Source organism: Rhinolophus ferrumequinum, chromosome 22 (assembly GCF_004115265.2).
Source record: "Rhinolophus ferrumequinum isolate MPI-CBG mRhiFer1 chromosome 22, mRhiFer1_v1.p, whole genome shotgun sequence".
NCBI classification, from domain to species: Eukaryota; Metazoa; Chordata; class Mammalia; order Chiroptera; family Rhinolophidae; genus Rhinolophus; species Rhinolophus ferrumequinum.
In genome coordinates, this window is record NC_046305.1 from 14,871,086 (window position 1) to 14,896,797 (window position 25,712).

At 47.4% G+C, this 25,712-nt stretch overlaps 1 protein-coding gene across 1 annotated transcript in view; it reads right to left on the reverse strand.

Annotated features, from left to right (window-relative positions):
* Positions 1 to 25,712, reverse strand: part of NMNAT2 (nicotinamide nucleotide adenylyltransferase 2) — a 107,894-nt gene that overhangs the window by 20,958 nt on the left and 61,224 nt on the right. Inside the window, exons 2-6 of the mRNA XM_033093762.1 lie at positions 8,578 to 8,666; positions 7,691 to 7,758; positions 5,061 to 5,139; positions 1,761 to 1,887; positions 179 to 259 (exon numbers count right to left, since the gene is read on the reverse strand). Coding sequence (XP_032949653.1) covers positions 179 to 259; positions 1,761 to 1,887; positions 5,061 to 5,139; positions 7,691 to 7,758; positions 8,578 to 8,666 — 444 coding nt within the window. The remainder of the gene's footprint in view (positions 1 to 178; positions 260 to 1,760; positions 1,888 to 5,060; positions 5,140 to 7,690; positions 7,759 to 8,577; positions 8,667 to 25,712) is intronic.

Below are 25,712 nucleotides of genomic sequence, written 5' to 3' on the forward strand. Positions count from 1 at the left end.
CCAGGCAGCCCTGGGCCAGGCTGGTGGTGCCCTCTGGGCTCCCATAATAGCTCAGCACTGGCACTGCAGGCTTAGTGACATTCCTGTTCACCTGCTGTGGGATGACCATCAGGTACAGGGGGAGGGAGGGTGGAAAGAAAAGAGGCAGGACTGGGAACAAAGGTCCTTACTCCCTTACCCACAAAGGTGAAGCGCTCCACGGGCGGGCGGACGCAGCAGATCCGGCTTAGGCTTTCTCCCACCTTCCCCAAGATCTTGGCTATGGGAGAAAGCAAGACAGACAGGGACAGAGGGAGAGAACCACTCACAACTTACACTCGTGTCAGCCTGGCATTGGGCCACTGTCAACAACAGGGGTGCAATGGAGGGGGTGGGGGGGGGTAGTGGGCAGCAGAAGGAGGGTGGAGAGAAAGAACAGAAATATGACAGCGAAAGTTCCTTCTTCTCATTCACAGTCCCAGGCACAAGCATTCTGAGCCAGACTGGATTTCATTATCTTGTCATGTTTGTTACGTGGTTGAAAAATTGGAAAATGTAGAAGAGGAAAACATATAAAGAGGAAAATAGAAAAGCACCCCTAATCCTACCTGGAGATAACCACCACTGACATACTTGGTATATCATTTATTTTCTTCCATTTTCTCAAATGTGTATTATGCAGCTATGTCTGCATAACGTCAGCTGGATTATATTCTGTTCTTCAAAGCCATGTAAGCTGTTTGTTTTTTCATTTTTCAATATCAAGCGCATTTACTCATCACTGAATACTAATACCCAGATCTAAGGAGATGCGGCCTGATGCAACAAATTCATTTGGAATAATTTCTGCCCGGCTAAAGCATTCCTTCCCATGCAGATGGTCTTTAGAATAATCAGACACCCTGCTTTGGCTGAGAGGGATCTGGTTTTCAATAATCTCTCTAGCCTCTAATCCAGAACATTTTTCTGAAACCCCCACATGCAGCTGTATGCAAACTATGAAATTCTGGCTCTTCCTTATGAATTATCCTGTATTATAACAGACTAATGACATAATAGCTTATGGTCTCTAGGCTTGAAAAGTAACACCAGGATCTGTCTCTTGCAATTGGACTGAAATAAAATATTAGCAGGAAAATGGACCTTGGAACCAGACAGTTCTGAATATGAACCCTGGCTCTTTTACTTTTCAGCTGTGTGGCCTTAGGCAAATCACTTACCTTCTCTGAATCTCGTGTAAATGGGAACCTAATATCTCTATCACAGAAGCACTGCATTGAATGAGGACCCCTGTAAAGCACCGAGCGGGCATAGAGTACTAGGTGTTGGGTAAGTGTTGGGGACCCCCTGCTCTGTGTCACTGAAGAGGTGGCTAAGAGTGTGGGATTCTGGACGCAGACTCCTGGCCCTGCTACTTCCTCACTGTGTGACCTTGGGCAAGATCCTCAACGCCCTTGGAAGAGACACAGAAAAATGCTCCCTTGTGTGCTTATAATTCCCAGTTAAGGCAATTATATTTCCATTTAAATGCAGAAGAAGAATGCACACCATCACCCTCTGTCTCTGTCTCTGTCTCTGATTGTGACTATTTCTCTCTGATGCTATATATTAAGGCTTCTCAAAGAGCGTCAGCATCACCTTGTTAAAAATGCAAATTCTCCTCTCTCTCCCAGACCTACTGAATCAAACTCTGGGGTGGCGCCTAGCAGTCGGGATTTTAACAAGCCTTCCAGGTGATTCTGAAGTTTGAGAACCACTGCTCTGTATCAATGTCCCCCTACCTGCAGTAGGCTTGGTGGGCACGTTGTTGTTCTGGTAAATGGGCTGGGGGGTCTCATTTTGGGGTTGTCCGATCACAGGCGTCATGGAGGGTGTGTTGACATTGGAGAGGATGCAGCCAGTCACTCGCTAGGGAAAGCGAGAAGTGCAGAGTCAGTGTCATTAGCCAAGAAATTTATGAAAAACGTGTCCCAGTCATTTTCCAATTCTCATCTGCTGTCCATTATGGTGAGGCCCCCTGGGGCCAAGGGAGAACACTGGGGGTGGGTTCTGGACACAGCTGCACTGCGTGCCACCCTGCGCTGGCAGGAGGCAGGATAGCTCAGTGGGTAAAGCATGGGATATGGCATTGCACACAGACCAAGGTTTCAGTTTGCGCTCTGTCCCCTCTGGCTGTGTGACTTTGGATCATTACTTAATTTCTCTTGAACCTGGCGTAGAGAGGCAACATAGCTGCCTTTCTGGATCGTCGTAGGATTACACGAGTGAGCATATGCAAAGTGCCTATAGAGTGTCTGGCACGTGGCAGGACCTTCGTACACAGCAGCTGATGTTGTAACCTTCCGTTTAACGTGCATACCTGCCTTCCCTGCCTGCTTCATGGGGCTCAAATTAGGTCATGCCTGCAAAAGAGCTGTGTAGGCTTGGAAAAGGTCATACAAACACCAGGCATGATCACCACCTGCCGCCTCTCCAGGCCACAGTTGCCAATGGCAGGGCCAAGCCAGAGAATAGTGCCAGGCCGAGCAGGGTGTTTGTGTTGCAGCAGGGTAGGCGGGGTTCTGGGCACTCCTCGCCAGTGTGAAGACACATTCCAGCGCCCAATAAAAATTCTGCGTGTATTAACCATTGTCCTGTGTTATCTGGCCCGCTGCCTCTCTCCAGCGCTGCAGAAAAGAGCAGATAAGGCAGCATTCGTCACAGAAGCAACCTCCCTTGCCTGCAGTGAGGGCACAGTAACTATTGGGTAACAAACAAAGGATGAATTTCTAATCTATTCACCTTCACTAGAGGCAATGCTAATTCAAGGTCCCTTCCCTGAAAGCCAGTATCCCACCCCCACCCACCATGCTTTCTGGGTCCTGCGGCCAGACGACCCCCAAACCCCTGGGCTGGGTGACCCTCTGAAGGCACCTCTCCCGTAAGCCACGCTGCAAGTAGAGCGCCAGGTCAGTCTTGAGCCCTGGAAGGACAGGCTTTTGCCTTTGGGGTAATCTGTCATTTGTGCTAATAATCCTGACAGGAGGGGTCACATCTGGGAGTCAGCTGAGATCGGGTACCACCGGGGGCATCTCAGCCTGCTAGTGGGACCTTCTGTCCAGCTGTGGCTGATGGAATGGAAGGGACAGTCTGCCTCTTTTCTAGTTTTATGTCACCTCCGGGAAAGAAAATGCCACACTCTCACTTAATAACTGGTCTGGTAGCGCAGGAATCTCTTCCTCTTGCTGCATGCATCGTTAGTTAGTCCCTTTCGACTTGTTCTGTGCCGCAGAAGAAGAGAACGGGCTGCATGCCGCTCTCGGCCCTTATCAGCGCTCCGTGGGCTCTCACGTTCAGTACATAGCCTTGAGTCACGTCTTCAGCCCCATGCTTATCTCTCCAAAAGGTCTACTCTCCATGCCAGGAACACGGGCCTGATGCTAAGACTGGGGAGGAGGAGAGTTATTAGGAAGCTGCTGAAAGCTTCTGCTCCAAGGCAGGGGGCCCGTGGTGACCTATATTCTCTGCCCATCTGTGCCCATCGCTGCAACAGCTGGGGCTCCCGGCCAAGCTTCTTTGGCTCAGACTCATGCCTCTGGCCATGAGCAACAGAGGGAGGGTTCGGGAAGCCCGGGCATTTAGACAGCAAAATGGTATACAGGCTTTACAGCTGGTACAGCCAGGGCTCAGGCATGCCTACAGGATCCCTGGTTCCTCCCTTCTGTCATGGCGCCTGAGGCTCCTGTGTGACTAGAAGGAGCACAGGTCCCCAGATGACCCCCCCAGCTGGCATGTAGTGTGAGAAATAAACTTGTGCGAAGCCACTGAGGTTTTAGGGATGTTTGTTACCACTGCGTACGTTGGCCTAACCTGACTGATACATCCTTAGTAAGATGGGATGTCTTATGACTGCTGTTGTGGAGACCAGCACGGGGGTGCCACCCTACGTCACAGCCCTTTCAGAGGGACGAGAAAAGACTCAGGATGTATGTAAAGGGTCCTGAAAGTGGAGAGAAGGGAGCTGTATTTTCTTCTGTTCCACGAGGGAAAAACTTAACAGATGAAGCCACAGCCGGCCAGTCCGCCGACTTCTCTGGTGCTCCACCCCCTGGATGGTCTGGAGCACTAAGGCTCCGCATCTTTTAGAACAAAGCATGGCTGCACGGCTGCTGGGGTATGGGGTGATCAGGGGCTGCCGACAGCTCCCCACGGAGAAGATCCTGACAGACCCCGGGACAGAAAACACGGCTGGGATGGAGGCACTCCCGGTGTTAGAACATGCCATTTGGTTGTTGCCTGGGGCTGGGAGGGCCCCTCCTCAGGGTTGGAGGAGAGCAGGATTGATTGCATCCGGTCTTGGTCGGTTGGGGATCTTGCAAGGGTTTGCACTGCTTTTCCTCCTGTCACCATGGGAGTCGATGGGGTGGGATTGATCTGTGAAGGGTGCTGTCTGCACTGGCTGGTGTGGAACCCGATCTAACCTGGCAACCAGCTCTTCAGTCACGGCAGTCCGGCCGCAAGCTCCGGGTTCTCCTCTGTGTTCACTAAGCAGTTGCTGTGTGTCCTCAGATACATCGGCTCACCTCTCTGTGCTTCCTTTTACTCACTCATGCAACGGACTAGAACACTGTGAGACTCGTGGGAGGAGAAATGAGTGGGGATGACGGTACAGTGATGGCAGGTTTCACGTCCTCAGCACAGCATCCTGTGCTGGAGTGAAGGCACCGTTGGGTCCCAAACAGGTGGGGCAGGAGGACCTGGCTGCTTGTACCTCCTCCCAGAGCCCCTCCCTTCTGCTTTCTTTGCCTGGTCTCCTTCTCGCCTCACTTTCTAAAGTCTTCCGCCTGTGGTCTCCCTCTTCCCACCATGAACTTGCCGCCAGAAGATGAAAACTGCCCCAGGTGAGATCCAGCAGGAGGCGCAAGACAGGAGCAGCCCCTGGTGCTGCTCTGGGTTCCTGATTCACCGCCCTCCTTCATGCTGGTCTCCCCCACAGCTGGCGAGAAACCGGAAACTGCAGCAGGTCAGGGGACCGGCAGCTCCCTTTCCTCAGCCTGCCTGGCTTCTGTGGCCCACCCACCCCTCAGCATGGCCCAGCTCACCTTCATGAGGTCCCGATGGTGTTCCAACACACTGCAGGTTGTCTGCCAGGTGTCCTGATAGCACTCCCAGGGGTCCACCCTGACAGAATTGGAAAGAGCATTTCCTTTGTTTCCATTCTCACATGCTTTCCTTATTGGTTCCCTCCAAAGACCATGTACTCCAAAGACCATGCTCAGGGAGCTTAGCAGACCTGGTCATACCATGTACTTAGATCTCAAATCAGATAAAACATGGGCTTGCAACACCTTCCTGAGCCTCAGTTTCCCCTCTGTATAAGGAAAGGTGTATGACATGGGCTTACATGCAGAGCTGCTGATACCAGTCTGCCCACGTTTAACCCCAGCCCCAGAACGTGCCACTGAGGGGCCTTGGGAAAGTTATGTGATCCTTTGGTGCTTATTTTCCCCATCTGTAAAATGGGAATAACAGCAGTGACTCTCTTGTAGGGTTATCAGAAGGGCTCAATGACCGTTATATGTAAAGTGCTTATTACGGTGTCTTGCTCTGATTCTTACCTGCAAAATAGGAATTCTCCTCTGGAACTTATAGGCTTGTGAGAGCCAGGCCCTCATCTAATGGTGGCTGTAGTTACCTGAGCTCAGGAATCTGTCCCTGTCTGCCCTCCTGCCCAGAGGGGTGTCTTGCAGGCAGGGGTGGGCACGGCAGTCAGACTGGAAGGCACAGACACCTAGGCTGGCCAAACCCTCCTGCACATGAGGATGTGAAGTGAGCCAGGATCCAGCCCAGACTGATGCAGCTCTCAGCCTTAATTGCAAACTTAATGAGCTGCTAAATTGGGATATTTCTCAACATTTTCTTAGCAGTTAAGCATTCCCTGCCCACTTCCCGCCATGCACACACACCTAAGGTTCCCAGAGATGGGATCTCACTAACTGGAAACCCTTAGAAAGTCAGCCTGTCCTGCGCCTGGCTCCCCCAGATCCCTGACCACCCCTCCCCTGAAATGTGCAGATACCTGACCTGGCCAAACAGGCTCCCCCATTTCCAGAGGCCCTGCCCGTGCCTAGCCTCCATCTCTAGAGCTAGCTCTGAGCCTCCACCGTGATATCTGTACAGAAGTCTGATTTTCCAAGTGCCTAGAGCCGTGCAAGGTAGGCAGTAAGTGCTCAGTAAATATGTGTTCAATGAACGAGGGAATGAGTTCAGAATCTCCTCAGCACATCCAAGCAGTAACAGCCTCCTGCGCAGTATTTTCCCCACTGGACCCCATTTTCCCCGGGAGATCATGGATCCCAACACTAAGAGGCCTCATTTCTATTCCTGACTTCACCACACCGGGGCTGTTCACTCTCAAGCCCCTTGACTTCGTTGGGCCTGTTTCTCCGCTGCGAAAAAGCTGCTGTCTCGCTACCTAATCTACATCTTGAGGGGATGAGAAAGTCTGCCGGGGGCATGTGCTTCTCACACAGATCACTGCACACAACTGGCAAGGATCACTGTGTAATTACCATTGTCGCCTCCGTTCACTGCTCTCATTTCCGCCCACCCCATCTCCTGGCCGCTAACTCTCTGCATCCCTCATTCGAAGGTCATCAGCGTTCCTTCACTGTCCTCCTTTCATGGAAACCTCTAGGCGCTTCTTATTTTTCCGTGGGGGAAAATTACAGTACAAATGATGTGCTATTATTTTGTAAAAAACGTCATCAACGCATGCAAATTATAACTGTAGGAACTTCGGGGAGCCTAACCAGGGGAAGCTTGCTTTGATTACACTGCAAGCTGAGTGGCTAATGGCACCTGCCATTTTAGAGGCGTGTCAGAGCACAAGGCAGTGAGCGCTCACCCTCCACACCCCTCTCGGGACCCTGAGTTCAGGACTGGAAAACAGCCAAGTCCAGGGAACATGTCCTGAAAGGCACTGAGAGATCATGGAAGTGAGTGGAGATAAAAGTAGAAAGGCATTCTGGATTTTCTGGACATGCCTCACCGCAAACCCAATGTTTGGAAGCTCCAAGAATACTCCTGGATGCAAAGGTGCTGGAGCATTCAGAAACACCGAGAGCTCCCTTGGTCGTTTCATGGGCCCCGTAGCTTGGTTAAAAAATAATGTTATCAGTTGGGCCACCCCGGAAGGTCTATTAACTATGGCCTGTGTGGGGCTGTTAAAAAAAAAAAGATAACAGACACAAAATGAAGTAACTTGTGCTAGGCCCACATCTCTGAACCAAGACCTAATACCTAAGCTAACTGCCGTTCAGCCTCTCCCAGCAGTGTAATTTTAACCAGTCGGTCTGGAATTTCCTGGTCAGCTCTAGTGAGGTAACCAGCCTGACAGACTCCTCCCATTCGCCAGAGGGAAGTTACCTAAGCCTGAACAATGCCTTCTTGCCTCCCCTTCTGCCTAGAAAAGCCTTCCATTTTGTACAGCTCCTTGGAGCTCCATCCTATATGCTAGATGGGATGCTGCCCAATTCATGAATCTTTGAATGAAGCCAATTTGCTTTGTACATCTACTCAGCTTAATTTTGCTAGTGAACAGGGCTCAGATCGCCTCTAGCCTCCTCATACCTACAGGATCCAAACTGCTGCTGGCACCCATCCTTCTTCTCCAGCCACACCCAGTGAGTCCCAAGGCCACCTGCCTCTGGCGGCATCAGGCCAGCCCTACCTGATCCAATCGGAGTTCTGGACGGCCAGCTGACACATGATGAGACGATGCCGACTGGACACAAGGCCCTGGGAAGCAACGAAGCAACCGTTGAGACGTCCACCTGCTCTCCACAGCCTCCCCAAGACACCATCCCAAGTCAGCCCACTACAGAAGTGCAGCCATTTCTCAGTGGTGACAGGGAATGAGGGTGTGACCCCTTTACTTGTCCATCTGCCACACCGACAGGCATGGAGGGGCAGAGGGGAAAGGAAAACAATGAAGGGTGTGTGGAGTAGCCTCTCGCAACGGAGCAGCCAGTGTGCCCAGCACGGAGATGAGGCTCAACCTGGCAGATGCTGCCTTGTCTCACGGCTCAATCTAGCGGCCTAGGTGACCTCCTCCGGAGCCCACCAAGTTGTTTCTGGGGGAGGAAGGGGAATGCCTGGGAGATGCATGTCCTCGCTTTTCTGGGACATGTGGCAGGGAGGGAGGGGCAGGGAAATGAATTTTAAATCAGAGTATAAAAGCTAGAAGCCTTTTTTTTCTCCTAAAATCCCAGGAAGGACTTGCCTAGCCCGTTAAACAGCCACTAATTGGACATCCGTGCCAAGTCACACTTGGCCTTCAGCAGGGGGGCCTGCTCCTCTTTGAATGAGTCTGGACTGAGCCTGGCACTGTGAGCGGTTGCCTGGTTGTGGGCTGCTGTTCCTCCTTCCAGCTGTAGCCCAACACCCAGTTGCTCAGGTCAGACTGTGGTCCAGAGACGGGAAGCAGCACACCTGTTCCCAGGCATTTTGCATTTCCAGGAATTTTGGCAGAAATGGCAGTGGGGCAATTTGATACCAGAGAAGCCATCAGGTCAGGAAGGGGAGGCGAGGGAGGAGAGGGGCAAAAGAGGAACCCACCTGTTTTCCGTAAGAGTCATGGACGGGAGAGACGATCCCGCCAATCACAATGAACCTTCCAGTTTTGTGCAGATAGTCTCTGGCTCTTTCTAATGGAGAGAAGAAAACCGCACATTGTAAACAGGAAAGGTGTGGATTAAAGGTGATCATTGAAATCAATACATTCAGCCCTGGAAGGCTTGTTTCCCATCTTTCTTGCCATTTAAATAGAAAGTGCCAACTTTCGAAAGCAACCATTCAAAGTTGGTGATTCAAGAGGTTGTGGAACCAGATTGCAGCCCCCAGAGCAAAAGGATTTAGAACTCGAGGGGACTGATCCAGTTTTAAAGGTCCTGTGCTGGATGAGCCAGTGGTTTAGAGGGGTTTAAAACAAGTCTCTCCCTAGAAGAGCAACAGACTGGAATTACCCCCGTGATCACTTGCAGAAATTCCAAAGTGCAGGAGTAATTACAAATAAAAAAAGAAAAGAAGCAGCAGCCTTTTTATGTTATGAAAGGTAGGCTGATTGCCTCATTTCATTACTCAGAAGAGAAAAACCACCGAAACAAATTTAAAGGGCCTTCTACGTAATTAGAGAGAATTAACATCAGACGAAAAAACCGTCATTACAGTTGGTTGAGAAAAGTTCAGAGAGAGAAAAGGCTTTTTTCCTTAGGAAGGAATTTGTGATGCTGCTTTTTTTTTTTTGAAATTTACCAGACATACCCAACTTCATTTTCATGAAAAAATTCAGCAACCTAAGAAGGTGGATAAAAATTGTGGTCCTCTTAGTTCCAAGGGGGGTCATTGTAGAAATCCAACAGGGCCTGAGCTTGTTCTTCTGAGGAAGGGAGGCCTGGATATATTTTATAGGTGAGGGATTCTGTAAGCGAACATGGGATTCGTAGCAAGGCGGGCTGTGTAGTTTATAAATAAGGGCCTAGGATGGCCTTGCTACTCGCTCTCTTAAAACTTAAAAATAATTCTCATCACAGTTGGTTTTACTTTTAATGTGAAATCTCTTCGTTTTTTTCAATAATTAACAGACTTTGGGCATCCGGTTAGCTCAGTTGGTTGGAGCGCAATGCTCTTAACAACAAGGTTGCCGGTTCGATCCCCGCATGGCCCACTGTGAGCTAAGCCCTCCGCAACTAGATTGAAACAACTATTTGACTTGGAGCTGATGGGTCCTGGAAAAACACACTTAAAAATAAATGAAAGTTTAAAAAGAAATAATTAACCGACTTTATTGTTTAGCACAATTTTAGATTTCTAAAATAATTGAGCAGATAGTACATAGAGTTCTGTATACTCAGCCCCTCCCGTTCTCATTGTCCCCCTCACACACACACCACTTCCTCTACATCAAATCTTGCATGAATGTGGCATATTTGTTATACTTCATGAGCTCATATGCTGACACATTGTTATTAACGATAAGCCATAGTTTCCATTAAGATTGACTCTTTGTGTTGTGGAGTTCCATGGTTCCCACGACCTCCTCCTTGGGTTCAATTAATTTGCCAGAGCAGCTCACAGAATCCAAGAAACGCATTTAGTTACTAGATTACTGATTTATTACAAGGGATGTTAAGGAGATGAATCAACAGCCAGATGAAGAGACACACAGGGCAAGGTCTGAGTTTGGGGCCCAGAATCTAGAAGGGTAGAAGAAATTTCTTCCTTCCCCACAGTAAAAACTCAGAAAGCTAGGAATAGAAGGGAACTTCCTTAACATGACAAAGGACATCCATGAAAACCTACAGCAAACATCATTCTTTATTGCAAAAGGCTAAATGCTTTCTTCCTAAGATCAGGAAGAAGGCGAGGACATGTGTTTTCACTCACCACAGGTATTCAACATAGGACTCAAAGTTCTAGCTGGCTCAGTAAAACAAGAAAAGGAAATAACAGACACAGAGATCAAAAAGGGGGAAAAAACTGTCTCTACTGTCACATGGCATGACAGTCTACCTAGAAATCCCAAGACATCTAAGGAAATCCTTAGAATAAGTGAGTTTGGTAAGGTCATAAGATATAAGGTAAACATAAGAAAATTAATTGTATTTCTATATGCCAGCAACAAACATGAAGAAATTGAAATAAAAAAATACAAGACCACTTATAACCACTCAAAAAGTGGAAATACTTAGGTATGATTATAATAAAATACATACTGAACTTGTATGCTAAAAACAACAAAATGCTGATGACAGAAATCAAAGAAGACCTAAATAAATGTAGAGACGTACCATGTTTATGGATTAGAAGACTCAACATTGTAAAGGTATTAATTCTCCCCAAATAGGTATATAAATTTAATGCACTTCCTGTCCAAATCCCAGCAAGATTTTTTGGTGTAAATACAGACAAAATAATTCTAAAATTTACATGGAAAGGTAAAGGAACTAGAATAGTTAAAACCTTTCTGAAAAAAGAATAAAGTGGGAAAATCGGTCTATCCAAATTTCAAGCCTTATTATATAGCTACAGTAATCAAGACTGTGAGGTACTGGCAGAGAGATAAATACATCAATCAATGAAATGGAAGAGAGAATCTAGAAATAACCCCACACAAGTATGGCCAACTGAATTTTGACAAAGATGCAAAAAACAATCCAATGAAGGAAGGATAATCTTTTCAACAAATGGTGCTGGAGCCACTAGGCAACTATAGACAAAAAAACCCCAAAAAAACCCTCACCTAAATCTCATACACTATACAGAAGTGAATTCAAGAGACCATAGATTTAAATTATGTAAAATGTAAAACTGTACAACTTTTAGATGCAAACATGGGAGAAAATCTTTGGGCCCAAAGACTGGTGAACTCTTGGTGAACTCTTAGACATGACACCAAAAACATGACGCATAAAAGAAAAAAAAAAAACCAATAAATTGGACTTTGACAAAATTTAAAACTTTTACTCTGTGAAAGACCCTGTTAAGAGAGTGAAAGAACAAAGTGCAGACTGGGAGAAAATATTTGCAATCCAAATATCTGAGGGGCAGGATATTCGAATGCAGGGTCAGATCCTGTCTTCATCGAAAATGACGATATTTGGTTCATTGTGGAATTTGTACCTTAATTTTGATTTTTAAAAATATTACTTATCTTGATTACCGAATATTGGAGTGACCCCTTAAATTTTGCACTGGAGAAGGCCGTCCTTGGCCTCACCCTACCCCTGGGCCTGCCTGAGATTCAGCATTTCTAACAAGCTCCCACAGCAGACCAACGCTGCAGGTCTGTAGACTATACTTTGAATAACAAGGAACTAAAGACAGGTGGGGCAGCCCCTGCAGTGCTAGGATACCCACAGAAGCAGCTCTCCTCCCTCACCACTTCCACTTTGCATGACAAGGGCATTTCCGCACATTGGCAAGTAGCCCACTGGCAGAGCTATAGCTGCAGCCCTGGAATTTAATTTCATGCCAGGCTTCCCCGGATGTGGTTTATTTTTGTGCATCACCTCTCTTTCAGGGGCAGAGCCAAATCATTCTAATATTTTACACTCAGTTCAGACCTGCCCTGCATTTGGTCTACCCTCCTTGCTCCGATGCTTCCAGAGGAGGAGCTCAGGGTGGCCAGTGGCACTGCTGTGTCCTGCCCTCGGTACCTTGATGATCCACTGTGTCTCACAACCCATTCCAGTCCATGTGGATCCAGGAAAATCTCCTTTCCTGACAGCCTGGGCTGGACCCACCAGCCAAGACGGACAAAACACAGATTATTTGTCCACTAATAATAATTCGTGAGACAGATATGCCTCGTCTGCCTCCAGGCTATTCAGTGAACCCAGCTGATGTGTTTCATCTCCTCTCCTCTTCCAGGGAGCTAAGGGAGGAAACACTGGGGTCAGGGCATCCATACTAACTCAATTTTTCCTTTTCAGCTGCCGTTAGAAACCATCCCTTCTGCGTTGTAGTCACAGCTGGAGCTGCCTGAATTTTCCTTGTTTGAGAATTACATAAAAGTGGTCAGGATTTGTAAACATTAGAAGTCTCAGAAAGATCAAGCACTGGATAATAAAGGAAGAGACCGAAGGGGTTCAAAAAGGACCTCCCCAAGGTGTGCTAGGATGGCTTGTGGGTTGAGTTAAAGGCAATCGACCCTGCAGACTCACGAGAAACTTTTACCTCTCTCTTAAAGAATTTTAATTGGGGCCTTGCCCATAATAAGAGTGATTGCCAGAAATAATTTTTTATGACCTATCTATAGGGCAGGGCAAACATCTAATTACTGGACATCTATCTGCTCGACCATTCCAGGTCCTCTCTCTTTGAGTTGTCCAGTGTAAGCTGTAAGCCTGTTTTCAAGTGAGATTCTGACTTGCGTCTGAACTCAGTATGGAAGGGTAGCATTGTCCCTGATGCTGATCTGGGGGTGGGACCACAGGAGCCCAGTGGGCCATTCGTTAGACATCCTTAGCTGAGTGAGCTGAGGGCCCCTGTAATAAATGCAGGCTCAGTATGGACTCACTCTCCACAGGGAGCACTGAGCTTTGCTCTTCCTCAAGCCGCCTGCCCTGCCCCCAGCCAACCCTCTACGAACGCTTGCCATCACACCTGAGCAAAAATGGGGGCGAGGATGTGCATTCTCCAGCACAATGGCCTCTCGTTTCCTTCAGACCCTTTACCCGTAACTAGAAGAGAAGCATGAAATACGAAGCCCCTTGAGCTTATGGCAGCACAATTATTTTCTTCCGTGAAAGACAGCTTCTTAGCCCTGCCTCTCTGACTCAGGCAGGCATGTGACAGGAGCTGCATTTCCCGAGGGGATGACAGGGTGCCCGGTCTGTGTGGCCAGTGGCTGACCAGCAGAAGAGGTGGGCTGGCTTTGGATGCACGTGGGGATTAGGCTGAGGTCCCCGAGCAGACTCTTGCACAGGGAAGCCCTGCAAACCTTGAGATAGTCCCCTGGACACACAGTCCGGTTCTCTTGACCATCTGTCAACTCCCAGCGCTGCCCCCACCCCCACTGCACGCCCCTCAGGCTGTCTGAATTCACCAGAGACAGTGACAAATGCTTCCCAGAACCCCTTGCATGCTTGAATTTCCTCTAGTTCCTGAATTTTCATCCATTTATATGGCTTTTCCAGCCTCTTCTGCTTACAACCCTGAACCGGCTGTCACCGCGTCACACAGAGAAGCATAGTCTCTTCCTCACCACTGCTGATCTGATTTGCTCCACTGCCTCCAGTTTGGGAGAATCCGAGTCCTTTTGTCTTCACAGCTGGGACATGATTTATGACTCTCACCTCCTCAACTGTCACTACTGACAGACCGTGCAGGGATGAACCCTTCTCCTGCCCCAGCCGCTATGTGCCACCCCGGAAGTCTGGCCTCCATTCAAACCCTGAAAAAGCTCCCCAGATTCCTGTCCCCCACCCTTTCCAAGCCAGGCTCCAAGCTTCTTGGAATTCACCCATTGTTGAAAAAGAATTTTTTCTATTTATTTCTTCAAAAATAGAAAGCTAAATATATAACATGTAATAATATGACATGAACTAGTTTCCCTTCAGTGAGACTCAAAAACACATGAGAGAATTATTTTAGAAATCCACAGACTGTAATACTAAATATAACTGGGTGGGTGGGTAGATTGGGGTGGAGGGATGGGAGGTAGAATGGAAGGTAAAGAAAAAGGAATAAAGATACGAAGAGGATCCATGATGTAGAAAACCCACTGTGGCTTCACATTAAGGTGACAAGTCTGTCATTTGCATGGTATCAGGCTCTATTTTTAACTACAAGTCTGTTATTCCACAGTTTTTTAACCATGAACCATTTTGAATCCAAGTTCTCCATACAGGTTTCTTATTTAGGAACAATTCAGACTTTGAAGTAATCGAGTTTATCCAGTTAATAGCTTTGCCTTTTATCAAGTAAAACAAGGGGAGAACATTAGGCAGAGAAGGTTCCTTTTTGTTATTGGAAAAACAGTGTTTCCTTCACAACTTTCTTATTTGTGTTCATTTTCTCTCTCTACTTCCCCACAAGTCAGTAGAAATATCTTCCTAGAACAAGGGCCCCCTTGCTAAGGGGGCCTGTCCAGGTTTGCTTGGAACTTTCGTAGTTTTAGCGCTAAAACTTCCATGACCTGGAAGATGTTTTAGTCTCCAGCAAACTGCGATGGTGGTTGTGACCGGCTGAATAACAGCCCTCCAAAGATGTTCACGTCTTAGTCCCTGGTAACATATGTTACCTTTACACAAAACGGACTTTGAAGATGTCTCTTGACTTAAAGATAGTGAGGTGGGGAGATTATCCTGGATTATCCAGGTGGGTCCCGTGTAACCACAGAGGGAAAGCAGGAAGATGAGACTCAGAGTAGACGTGACAACCGGGAGCAGAGCGAGATCTGAAGACGGAGGAGGGGGCCACGAGACGAGGAATGCAGATGGCCTCTGGAAGATGGAAAAGGCCAGGGGCAGATCTCCCTGAGAGCTTCCGGGAGGAACACACCTTGATTTTAGCACTTCTGAAACTAGGAGATAATAAATCTGTTTTGCCCCTCAGTCCTGACACAGAGCTCCTGAAGCCCTTGTACATTTCTAAGTCATAAGAACAATAGGAACGTCTTTTGTTCTGATGAGGTGACTCTGGGTGGCTCCTGGATGGGGCCTGGTCACCAGGAAGACCAGGTCATGATTAGGTGCTTGGCCTTTATTTTCAGCTCCTCCACACTTGGTCCTCCAGAGAGGGGAGATGGCTGGAAATGGAGTTTATCATTGCTCATGCCTACATGAGGAAGCCTCCATAAAAACCCCAATAGTAAGGGTTTCAGAGAGCTTCCGGGCTGATGCACACAGCACTGGGAGGGTGACACACCCCAACGCCAGAGGGACTGAGGCTCCTACGATCAGGACGCTCCCAGACCCCTCTCTAGGAGTCTCTTCGTCTAGCTATTGCTCTGTATCTTTTATCATATCCTTTAGTAAACTGGTAAATAAATGTAAGTAAGTGTTTTCCTGAGTCGTGTGCGTCACTCCAGCAAATTCATGGAACCTAAGGGGGTAGTCTTTGGAACCGCCAATCTATAGCTGGTGGTCAGAAGCACAGGTTATCACCTGTGCTTGTGACTGGGGCCTGAAGTGTGTGTGTGTGTGTGTGTGTGTGTGTGTGTGTGTGAGTGTGTGTGTGTTGTGGCGGGGGAGGGCAGTCTTGTGGGACTGAACCCTTAACCCAGAGGATCTGATTCCATCTCTGCGTAAACAGTGTTAGAATTGAGTTAAATTGCAGGATACCCAGCTGGTGTCACAGAGAATTGCTTGTCGTGGGATAAACCTGCACACTTTGGTGACCAGGAGTATGTGTGTTTTGCATGAGGAGTAAAGGAGACACATAGGGAAGAGACTCACAGAAGGGAAGAACCGTGTTTTTTCCTTACTGCAAAAGTGAAGGTAGGAGAAGAAAAATTCAAAAATTCTTTAAAAAGTGTGCAGCTTGACAATATGGGAGTGTTAAGCCTAGGAAGTCTTATTCTTGACCTGCAACGCCTGTCAAGTGAGACATTTTTCTTGGTGCTTGCTGCTTCTCTTGTTCTGCCCTCACTTAAAGATAGCAGATGTGCCCCTCTCGGCCTGAGAAGCCATCACTGGAGACGGAGTGTCTATGACCAGACCTGGATCTCCTCTGGTCCTTAACTGAAATGAAACAAAGGGTTTTGTGAAGCTAAGATGGGGGTGGGCGCCGTGCTGCACTTGAGCTTTAGCTGACTCCCAGGGTGTGATTGGATGATGGATGGGAGACCGCGGCGTACTGGCCTGTCAGGCTGGCCCACTGCTCTCCAGGTCATTGACTGAGTTCTGCTGGCCACGGGACAGAGGAGGTTTCTGCTGCAATGGGTAAAACTGCTTTGAAAGGTTTCATTTATCTTATGAAACTCTCAGAGCTCACAGCTTCAACCGGAATTGACCTGAAGGCATGACTCCAGGGGAGACCAGCAGGAAACGATCTGAAAATGGCCTTTGGGCTGTGATGGAAAATAAGATACCATTGTTGAATATCCCTCAAAGCAAAAAAAATAATTTTTTTTCTTTAGATTTTATTGGCGAAGGGGAACAGGACTTTATTGGGGAACAGTGTGTACTTCCAGGACTTTTTTCCAAGTCAAGTTGTTGTCCTTTCAATCTTAGTTGTGAAGGGCGCAGCTCAGCTCCAGGTCCAGTTGACCATGGCTAGTTGCAGGGGACGCAACCCACCATCCCTTGCGGGAGTCGAGGAGTTGAACTGTCAAACCTTGTGGTTGAGAGCCCACTGGCCCATGTGGGAATCGAACCGGCAGCCTTCAGAGTTAGGAGCATGGAGCTCCAACCACCTGAGCCACCGGGCCAGCCAAAAAAAATTATTTTTAAATAATACTAACTAGTGTCAGAGAGGATGAGGGGAAGTGTGTCCTCTAACACAGTGTGGGTGGGAGTATAAATTGATCAGGCCTTTGAGGAAAGCAATATGGCAGCCAGCATCTGTCAAAATGACAGATGGGCACAAACTTTGACCTGTCAATTCCACTTCCAGGAATCTATCCTACAGAAAAAACTTGCACATGTGCACAGAGATGTGCTCAAATGATGTTTCACTTCAGCATTATCCGTAATAGGAAAAGTCAGAAATAATAAATAGGGAAGCGTTTAGACAAATTATGGTACATTCTTACTTATAAGGAAGTATTACACAGCCATTAAAAGTAACGAAGTAAGTCTATCCAGGCTGACATGGGAAGATCTCCAAGACACTTTGTTAGGTGGGGGCCGGGGTGGGGGGTAGTGGAAACGACACACAGAATTAACTCCAGTATGGTGACATTTGAATAAAACTGCATGAGTGCAAAATAATTTCAGATAGTGATCATGGGAGCAGTGAAAAAAATAAAACAAGGAGATAGGGTAGAGATTCGGTGATGTGGGTTGGCTTCTTTGCGAAAGTGACATGGGGACTGAGAAGTGAATGACAAGGTCTCAGCCACACAAAGATCAGGTGGAAGCCTGAGGCAGCTCAGAGGGAGCTGCTGGCACGAAGTCCCAAAGGCAGAAGAGCGAGGCTGGTGCTGAAGTCATGGGGATTTGAGGAAAACCAGCAGGGAAGAACCTTGTGAGCAGGGAAGAAGTCTGGGATTTTTATCCTAAGCCCCTGGGAGGCTTGTAAGCAGGAGAATGATCGGAGTTATGTGTTGGAAAGCTCACTGGGCTGCTGGGTGGAGAATGAATTGTGGGAGCGCATGAGTGGAGGCAGCGAGACCAGTTAAGTGACGATACCTGAGTCCAGGTGAGAATCAACAGTCGTGCACCTACTAATCGCCAGGCCTTCCAATCCTTGACCTCTGGAGGATATGTGTTCGTCTGCATCTTACAAGGTGTTTGATACTTGAGACATTATTTTAAAAAGCAAAAAGGCCTACATTAAGTGGAGAGTGACAGTATCGTAGAATTAAATTTGTTATGGCTGATTAATTATGCAGATTATGTTTTAGGACCGTATCTGATCTGCTCACATCATTTCCCCGGAACACGGCAGTTTATTCAACAATTTACTATTATACCGTAAGTTTATAAAATGGGCAGTAGGACTGTTTCCCCAAACCCAAGAGTCGAAAGGAGACCCCAGGAATGATGGAAACCTGTACAAAATTCCTCAGTAAGGGGAAAGGTCCCACATTTCCATGCTCTTAAGTGTACGATGCGTGTGCTTACACACGTTCTCTAGTTTTGTTCCTTTTTTAGCTGGCATTAGAGTGCTCCCTGGAAGACAAGACTTTATTTTCTCATCCTAATTTTAAGCGGAGCAAATATTTTCTTTTGGATGAACCTTCTCAGCATTTTCCAGGAAGCACAGGGTGAACACCTGAAGAATCACGGAAATTCACCCTGGGCGGTCGACAGCTCTGTTCTTGGAATGTAAAAGATGAGTTTCGTGACCTTCTACAGAGAGGGCAGCTCTAATTACAGGGGACGGAGACAGCCAGGATTAGGTAAAGCTGCAGTCAACCTGGGTGGGGCTCGGATGGACTCTCCCAAACATTCTTAAGATGCCATATTTCTAATTATTCAAAGACGCTGGCCTGGCAATCTGGATCTCAGTATTTCTAGGTCAGCTCCCCATACTGGCCTGACGCCGAGACTGCTTTCAAAAACTCCTCGTGTGAACAGCCAGTGCAGAAAACGACATGGTTCGAATGCTTCAGAACTAGCACCCGGAGGAATACAGCGAACCCCGAATGCCTCAGATATCAAATCAGAACCATTTCTCCTCCCTTGAAATCAATGCCTCTAGCCTGCTCTGGTCCCTCTCCTGTCCCCAGTGATTTTCCAAGAAGATCCCTCTTCCTAAGTAAGTTCTAAATCAGTTGTTCACAAGTGGGGTTGATTTTGCTCCCCAGTGTCTGGAGACAGTTTTTCTTGTCGCAGTTGGAGAGGGATGCTACAGGCTGTTACTTGGTAGCAGCCAGGGACACTACTAAATATCCCACAACGCACAGGACGGCCCCCACAACAAAGAATTACCTGGTCCAATTATGTCAAGAGTGCCAAGGTTGAGAAACCATATTCCAGAGAAATAAAACAAGGCCTCTGTCTGAAAGGTAAAGTGGAAACGAATAATGCTAACACAGGTGGAAGGATGATGGCCCCAAGAGAGGAAAAACCAAGGGCGTTGGGATTTCAGAGTCTCTGCCTTTTCACCCCTTTTAGCACAAGGGACTGTTATTGGGAAAAGCGACCAAGTCAAATATTAGGTTGGTGCAAAAGTCATTGCGGTTTAAAAGGCTAAAAATAATGCAAAAACCGCAATGACTTTTGCACCAACCTAATATCTCTATGACAAAATGCCCTGCATGACAAAGGGATTTCCAAGCTGTCTAGGAGGGTTGTAAGAGATTAAGCCCAAGATTCCTGCCCCCCCTAAGAGTCTTCACATCGAGCCCTGACCCTCCTGGAGTGAAGGACAGTGATCTGGGATGAGCTCCTGCTCCTTTGCCCTCTTCCTTTTCCATCTGCCCCCTTCCCTTTGCTTTTACAAACCGAATCTCACTCTAGGGAATCACACAAGCTTCAAACCCCCCCTGAGCTGACAGAATGAACAGTATCTGTGCACAGTAGTGAGAGGGCACAGGATTTTTAGAAGGAGCAGACTGAGTGATGTAGGGAATTGTTAGCCAAAGATCAAGGGAGACCCATTCTCCTGGCAAACCCTAATTAATTAATTGGTTCTTGATGAAAAGCTATGAAGGAATAATTCAGACAAGCAGCAGTGAAAGGATTTCTTTTTTTTTCAGCAGCCTATTTTCTAGACTGCAAAATAACATAATAATCAGGTAAAACAAATTGCACTGGTGTCTTGGCATTCAGCTGGTAAAGAATTTTTTTCTCCTGCAAGTTCAAATGGCAGGGAGCGCGTTGCACCATCTTGGCAGGAGTGGACAAAGGCTGGTCCTCAGCCCAGCAACCTGGAGCAACCTGCCTCCTACCTCTTAGGTCAGGGGTCTGTTTTATAACCTGATGATTAACAGCCGTGAAATACACTTCAGTTACTCCTTTTTTTCATGCAGACACAAGGAGTGGCCTGCTGCTCAGAACAGAGTAAGATAGCTGTGCAATACAGCGCACACTTCTGGCCCCTGCATACGTGTACATACACACGCATGCACACACGCACGCATACACACCCGGCTGTTCTACCCAATTTAACCACAAGGAATTTAACAGTTTATAAACATACTATGAAGTACAAAAGGACAGTCATCTTTTCTTGGCATGTTAAACACAGGTTTTGGTCATTTTTAAATAACCTCAGACTTAGAAATAAGTTGCAGAAATAGTACAAAGGATTCCCATATACCATTCACCCAGATTCCCCATTTGTTAATATCTTACCACATTTGCTTTGTCACTTTTGCTTTCGATATATTCATGTTTGTATTACTTTTTAAGTTATTCGATAGTAAGCTGCCTCTTTGCTCCTAAATACCTCAGGGTGTATTTCCCAACAAAAACCACCAATTAGTAACAGTTGATTACGCAACTCCTACTTCAGTTGAAGGAAGGCTGAACACTTGACCAATGGCTTAAAAGTCTGGGCCTGCAAAATAGGACTTTCCAAGGATCTTCTGGTGTATCTGGGTTCAAATCTTGGCTTTAATACTTTCCAGCAGTGTGACTTTGGATACCTTCTTTAGCCTCCGTTTCTTCATCTGCAAAATGGGGACAATGCTGGTATCTCTTCAATAGGTTGCTGTGAGGATGAAACGAACTAAGCCACTAAATAAGACTATGGATGGCCAGGAGGAACGCACACTACTCGTACGACACAATGCTCACTAACAACAGTGCTGCAGTATTAGCTACCATTATCTCCTTTTCTCTTCCCTTCTCCTTTTCTTGTCACCACTCAGAATTATTATTCTCCAATACTTCTCCAACCACTGTCCTTCCCGATGGAGCTCATCCCACAGCTGTCCTTAGTGGAACTGGCATTGAATTGGAAAGTTCCCTAATTTCTCTCTCTCTTTTTCCACAGCCAGGCTTCCTCCTTCTTCCATACACATTAGTCTTCTGTTCAATGTATTAGGTTGGTGCAAAAGTAATTGCGGGTTTTGCAATTATTTTAACCTTTGAAACCGCAATGACTTGTGTACCAACCTAATAACAAAGACAAATTTAGAAATTTACACGCGTGAGCGCACTATAGAATAGAAAAGATCAAAAGCTCATTGCTTGTTAGGTTATGAAAGTACCTGTGCTCTAAAGTAGGACAACGGCAAAGAATTGAGCATGCCTGCGGTTGCAAACAACAGGCAGTGATTTGGGTAATTACCAGTGAAGAGAGGGAGATGCCTGGCTACCAGGTGGGTCAACCAGCTGTACTTTCTTTCCCTCAGCATGGATCACTGGGTATTTGGTTAGTACAGAGAAAGAAAACTAATGTGTAAAATATACTTCCCATGTTCCTGGCACTTTCACAAGACGTCTAGATATTTCCACTTTTAAGCATTTCTTTTTTGAGAAATATACCTTTTAAAATCCAACAACAACAGCACATAGTCGTTAACCAATGGGCAGCTCCAAGAGAGAAGGCTGGTAGAGATGCCCGGGAGCCGAAAGCTGTGGTTTGGCTCCATCCTTAGCTGGGTTTTCTCTCGGGAGACCTGCAGGGTGGGCAGCTATGGGGAACAGGGTGGGTTTTGCCCAGCTACAGCCTTGGGCTCAGGTTTATGAGGCAGGTTCTGGCAGCTGAGAGTCAGAGCAGCCTTCCGTGTGTCCCACGTGGAACCTTCCGCCTGTTGCAGAGGCACCCATTCATCCTCTGACGCGTCTTCAAACCTCCCACAACTATTTCTGTAGGAGAAGGCCCAAGCTCCAGAGGAGAGTATACTCGGCCCTTTAAAAGTGAACCCTGCACCTCCTGCCACCCTCCAGCGTGCCCCCTTTCCCCAGTGACTGTGGACTAGGAACACGCCCACTGGTGCCTTCACCCCGGTGTTATTTTCTGCCTCAAATGTCTTCCCCAGCTGGTAACTCCTGTCAACCCTTCAAAGTCTGATTCACCATGCCACCTTCCCTGGCCTTCAGAGGGGGAATTGCTACTTCCCTCCCACAACTCCGTGTTAGGTTTGATCACATTTTCTTTGGAGCAACTCCAGATTAGGACTGTGGTTTACTCTTTTCTGCGCCCCCTGTACTCAGCCCCTCCTTACCAGCTAGACTTCCGGTAATTCTCAGTGAACACTCATGATGTGCACAGATCTGCACTAATCTTTTTACACATACCGTGTTTCCCCGAAAATAAGACCTAGCCGGATAATAAAATAAGATAAAATAAGACCTAGCCAGATAATCAGCTCTAATGCATCTTTTGGAGCAAAACTTAAAATAAGACCCAGTATAATATATTATGTTATATATTAAATAATAATTAGGTCAGAAGTTTAAAAATAACAATTCATCTTAATAGCCAACTAATTATTTTTTCTCTTGTGATCTAGAACATTGGTTTACTCCAACAAAAAGTTGCTACTGGTGATGGGGAAAAAAAAAAAAAGACTATCCACCGGACTACCCGTCATATTGTGAGGCCATCTGTACCTGCTTCTGAAACAATCAGGAAGACACACAGGTAGATATAAAATACTTTTGTACATGCTTTGAAAAGGGTCCATTTATAGCTCAACTATTTTAACAAAATAAAGAATAAGCACCAAATTCCCCACCGACACAGTATTTCCTCATTGGTGAACGCAAACACGCATCGCACATGTGTGGTAACGTGTAGTGATTAGTCTAGCATTCCTTTAGAGGGTACAGTCTGCAGAGAAAATGTGTTATGTGTGTGGGTATGTGTTTAATTCAATCCAAATTAAAGATATCATGTCCAGGTTGCTCTGAAAATATTAGAGTAGCCCATGAACTGAGCAAACCACCAAATTCAGAGTAACCAAAGTCTTTGATCTTTGACTCATAGAGGTTTTTCCTCCTAAACGACTATTGAACTACAATACTCACTCTGGGGGAGGGGTCAGCCTGTATTTCTCTTCCTGGGCTCAGTTTCTGCCCATCCTGACATCATCTACAGATTGGGGTGCTTGGGGCAGTGAGACAGCTTTCCTGGAGAACGGTGGTGACATCATAGGCCCAGAGTTCCCTCTGACCCCACAGGCTTGCGTTCCCAGGGACCTCCCACTCTGGAATCTGGAATTCATTTTGACGCAGGTCACGAAGAGCCATGTGAACAATGAGAAGCGAGTGGGTTTCGGGCTGAGTGTCTGTGTCACCCGGGGTCTGTCTCCCTCAGATCAATGGCTGCTCTGTGGGATGGAAGGGGAGAGGGGCTGGCCCCTCTCTCCCCTGCAGGCTCCCCCAGCTTGAGAAGAGCGCGGATTCATTTCACACACATTCTTTCTGACCCATTTTCTCTTTCATGTCTGTGAAGATCATGTGTCGAGCCAAACAACAGCCCCTGATTTTCTACTAGGCTGCGGGGGCTCCAGGCTGAGAGCAGGCCGGCTCCTGGGCGTCCTGGGCCTCCACGCTGGTCAGGCATGGGTTCCTGGTGGACTGTCCAGGAGTGCCGACACTTTAGTTGTGTTCTGGAGGGCAGAACTGTGTCTCACCCAGCTTGTTGCCTTATCCACCTACAGCAGAGAATGTTAGATAATACTCATACTCACCAAACACTGAGTGAGTGAGTGAGTGAGTGAGTGAGTGAGTGAGTGAATAAGTGAATAAAAGCAGGCCTCTCCATGAGAATATTGTATACAAGGCAAAATGTGTTGGAAGTCGCCCCTGATCTGATTCACCTTCTTCCCACTTGTGGAAACTGAGGTCTTCCGAGCAGCCCCGATTCCTGCCGGGCCCGTGCTCTGCATGTGGAGCTGTCATTCAGCGCCCGTGGCATGCCCCAGGCTCCAGGCCCCAGTGCCTCCCTCATGTCCTCAGCTAGTGATTACTGAGTACCCTGACATTACTAATCACGAGACATGTATGTATTTTGTAAATGTTACCTGATCTGTGCCTAACACATACATTTTAACAATAGCCCCCCGGGTGTCTCCCCAAATGAGTGACTCTAAAATGGGAATTCCAGCCACTGGTGTCAAGATCCCTTCAGACTGGAGCCTCTGGAGCTGGCTCCTTACTTGAGAGGAGGGGATGCCAAGGCCATGGCCCACAGCCAAGGAGGAACCAAGTTGAAGTCTGTGTTTAGAAGCCGGGACAGCTCTGGAAGATTTATTCCTGGTCCGTTCTGGAATTCTGAAACCAGAGCAAGGTCATCTCATCCTCCTCCGTGAGAAAGGAAATCCCCCAAAGAGGGTATTGGGGAGGAATTTCTGAGGGTTAAGGAGGGAAGGGAGGGGAGGGACAGCAGAACCCTGCACAAGCCTCCTCTCCCTGGGAAGTGTCTTCAGTCGTCCCTGCCCCAGTGAGCCGGAGGCCCTGTACACACACACACACCAAACAAGCCCCAACTGCGGGCTTCTACAGGTCTGAGGACGTGAGGCAGGCAACAGGGGAGGGCTAAGGCCCTTTAAAATCACCTTTCGTGGTTACTATTTCTTTAATCATCGCATCAGCTCTCTTGGGGTGGTCTCATTAGGCACGGTTCCCGGATGAGAAGCTAAGGACTTGTTTCTACGTGGCAGAGTCAGGGATCATCCCAGGTCTGGACTCAGAAGCCTGTGTACTGGGGACACGGGTGTGTGCACACCCTCCCACGGTACTACCCAAGACTGCACAGTGCACACGCCACTGAACTAGATGTCAAGTCCATGAGCTCTGGTCCTGACTCGCCCTGAAACTGATTGGTGGCTCTGGACTTTGGGTGACTCACCTAAAAAAAGAAAAAAAGTGCTCTGCTTACTTCCACTCCACCAACACCAAGCACCTACTATGCGCCAGTGTATTGTGCTGAGTACCAGGAATGCAAGAATTTATAAATCCAAGCCCTGCTCCGGCGCCCTGGAGGAGTTTATATGTCAGCAGGGGGAAAAAGAGGCTTCCATTCAGATCATTTCAGTGCAAGGATTACATGCCCAAGTGTTGTAACATTTATAGGAGATAACACGTGAAAGTGTTGGGCAAATGCAAGGGTCACCTTGAGGTTGAGCCAGCTCTCTTAGAAGCAGAAGGAGAACCAAGAGCAGGATGGGAAACTTCTAGAGTATCTCAGGGCAATCCTTCCCTTCTCAGCAGCGCCTCTGTACGCAAGGCAGTGCTGTGTCCTGCTTCCACCTGGTATGGTGACAGTAGTTCCCAAAGGGAGTCCTCGGTGGGGAGACCAGCAGTATATTTCTCCCCCATCTGACCAGAGTCAGCAATTGGGGCACTTCTACTGCTGTGGGGTCCCACAGCTAAGGTGAGGTGCACCCTAAGACCTTAGGAGGGAGTTTTCCATGATCTGCCCTGCCTATGTGATGTGAAAGACTTCCCAGCCTATCGAGACCATATTCCTGGACTTATCCCAACGGGATAGCAAAATCATTTCTCCATCTCTATCAACTGCCTCTCCCCTTCTCTCCCTTTGGAGGGAAATTCTGGAATAGCCGTCTTCTCTGCCAAACTGGGGTCAAGGGAAAAGAGAGAGTTGAGGGAAACCAGACCAAGAAGATTGCTTTCCTCTGGAAAGTAACTCTTTGAGATATCACTGGAAGAGAAATAATTCCT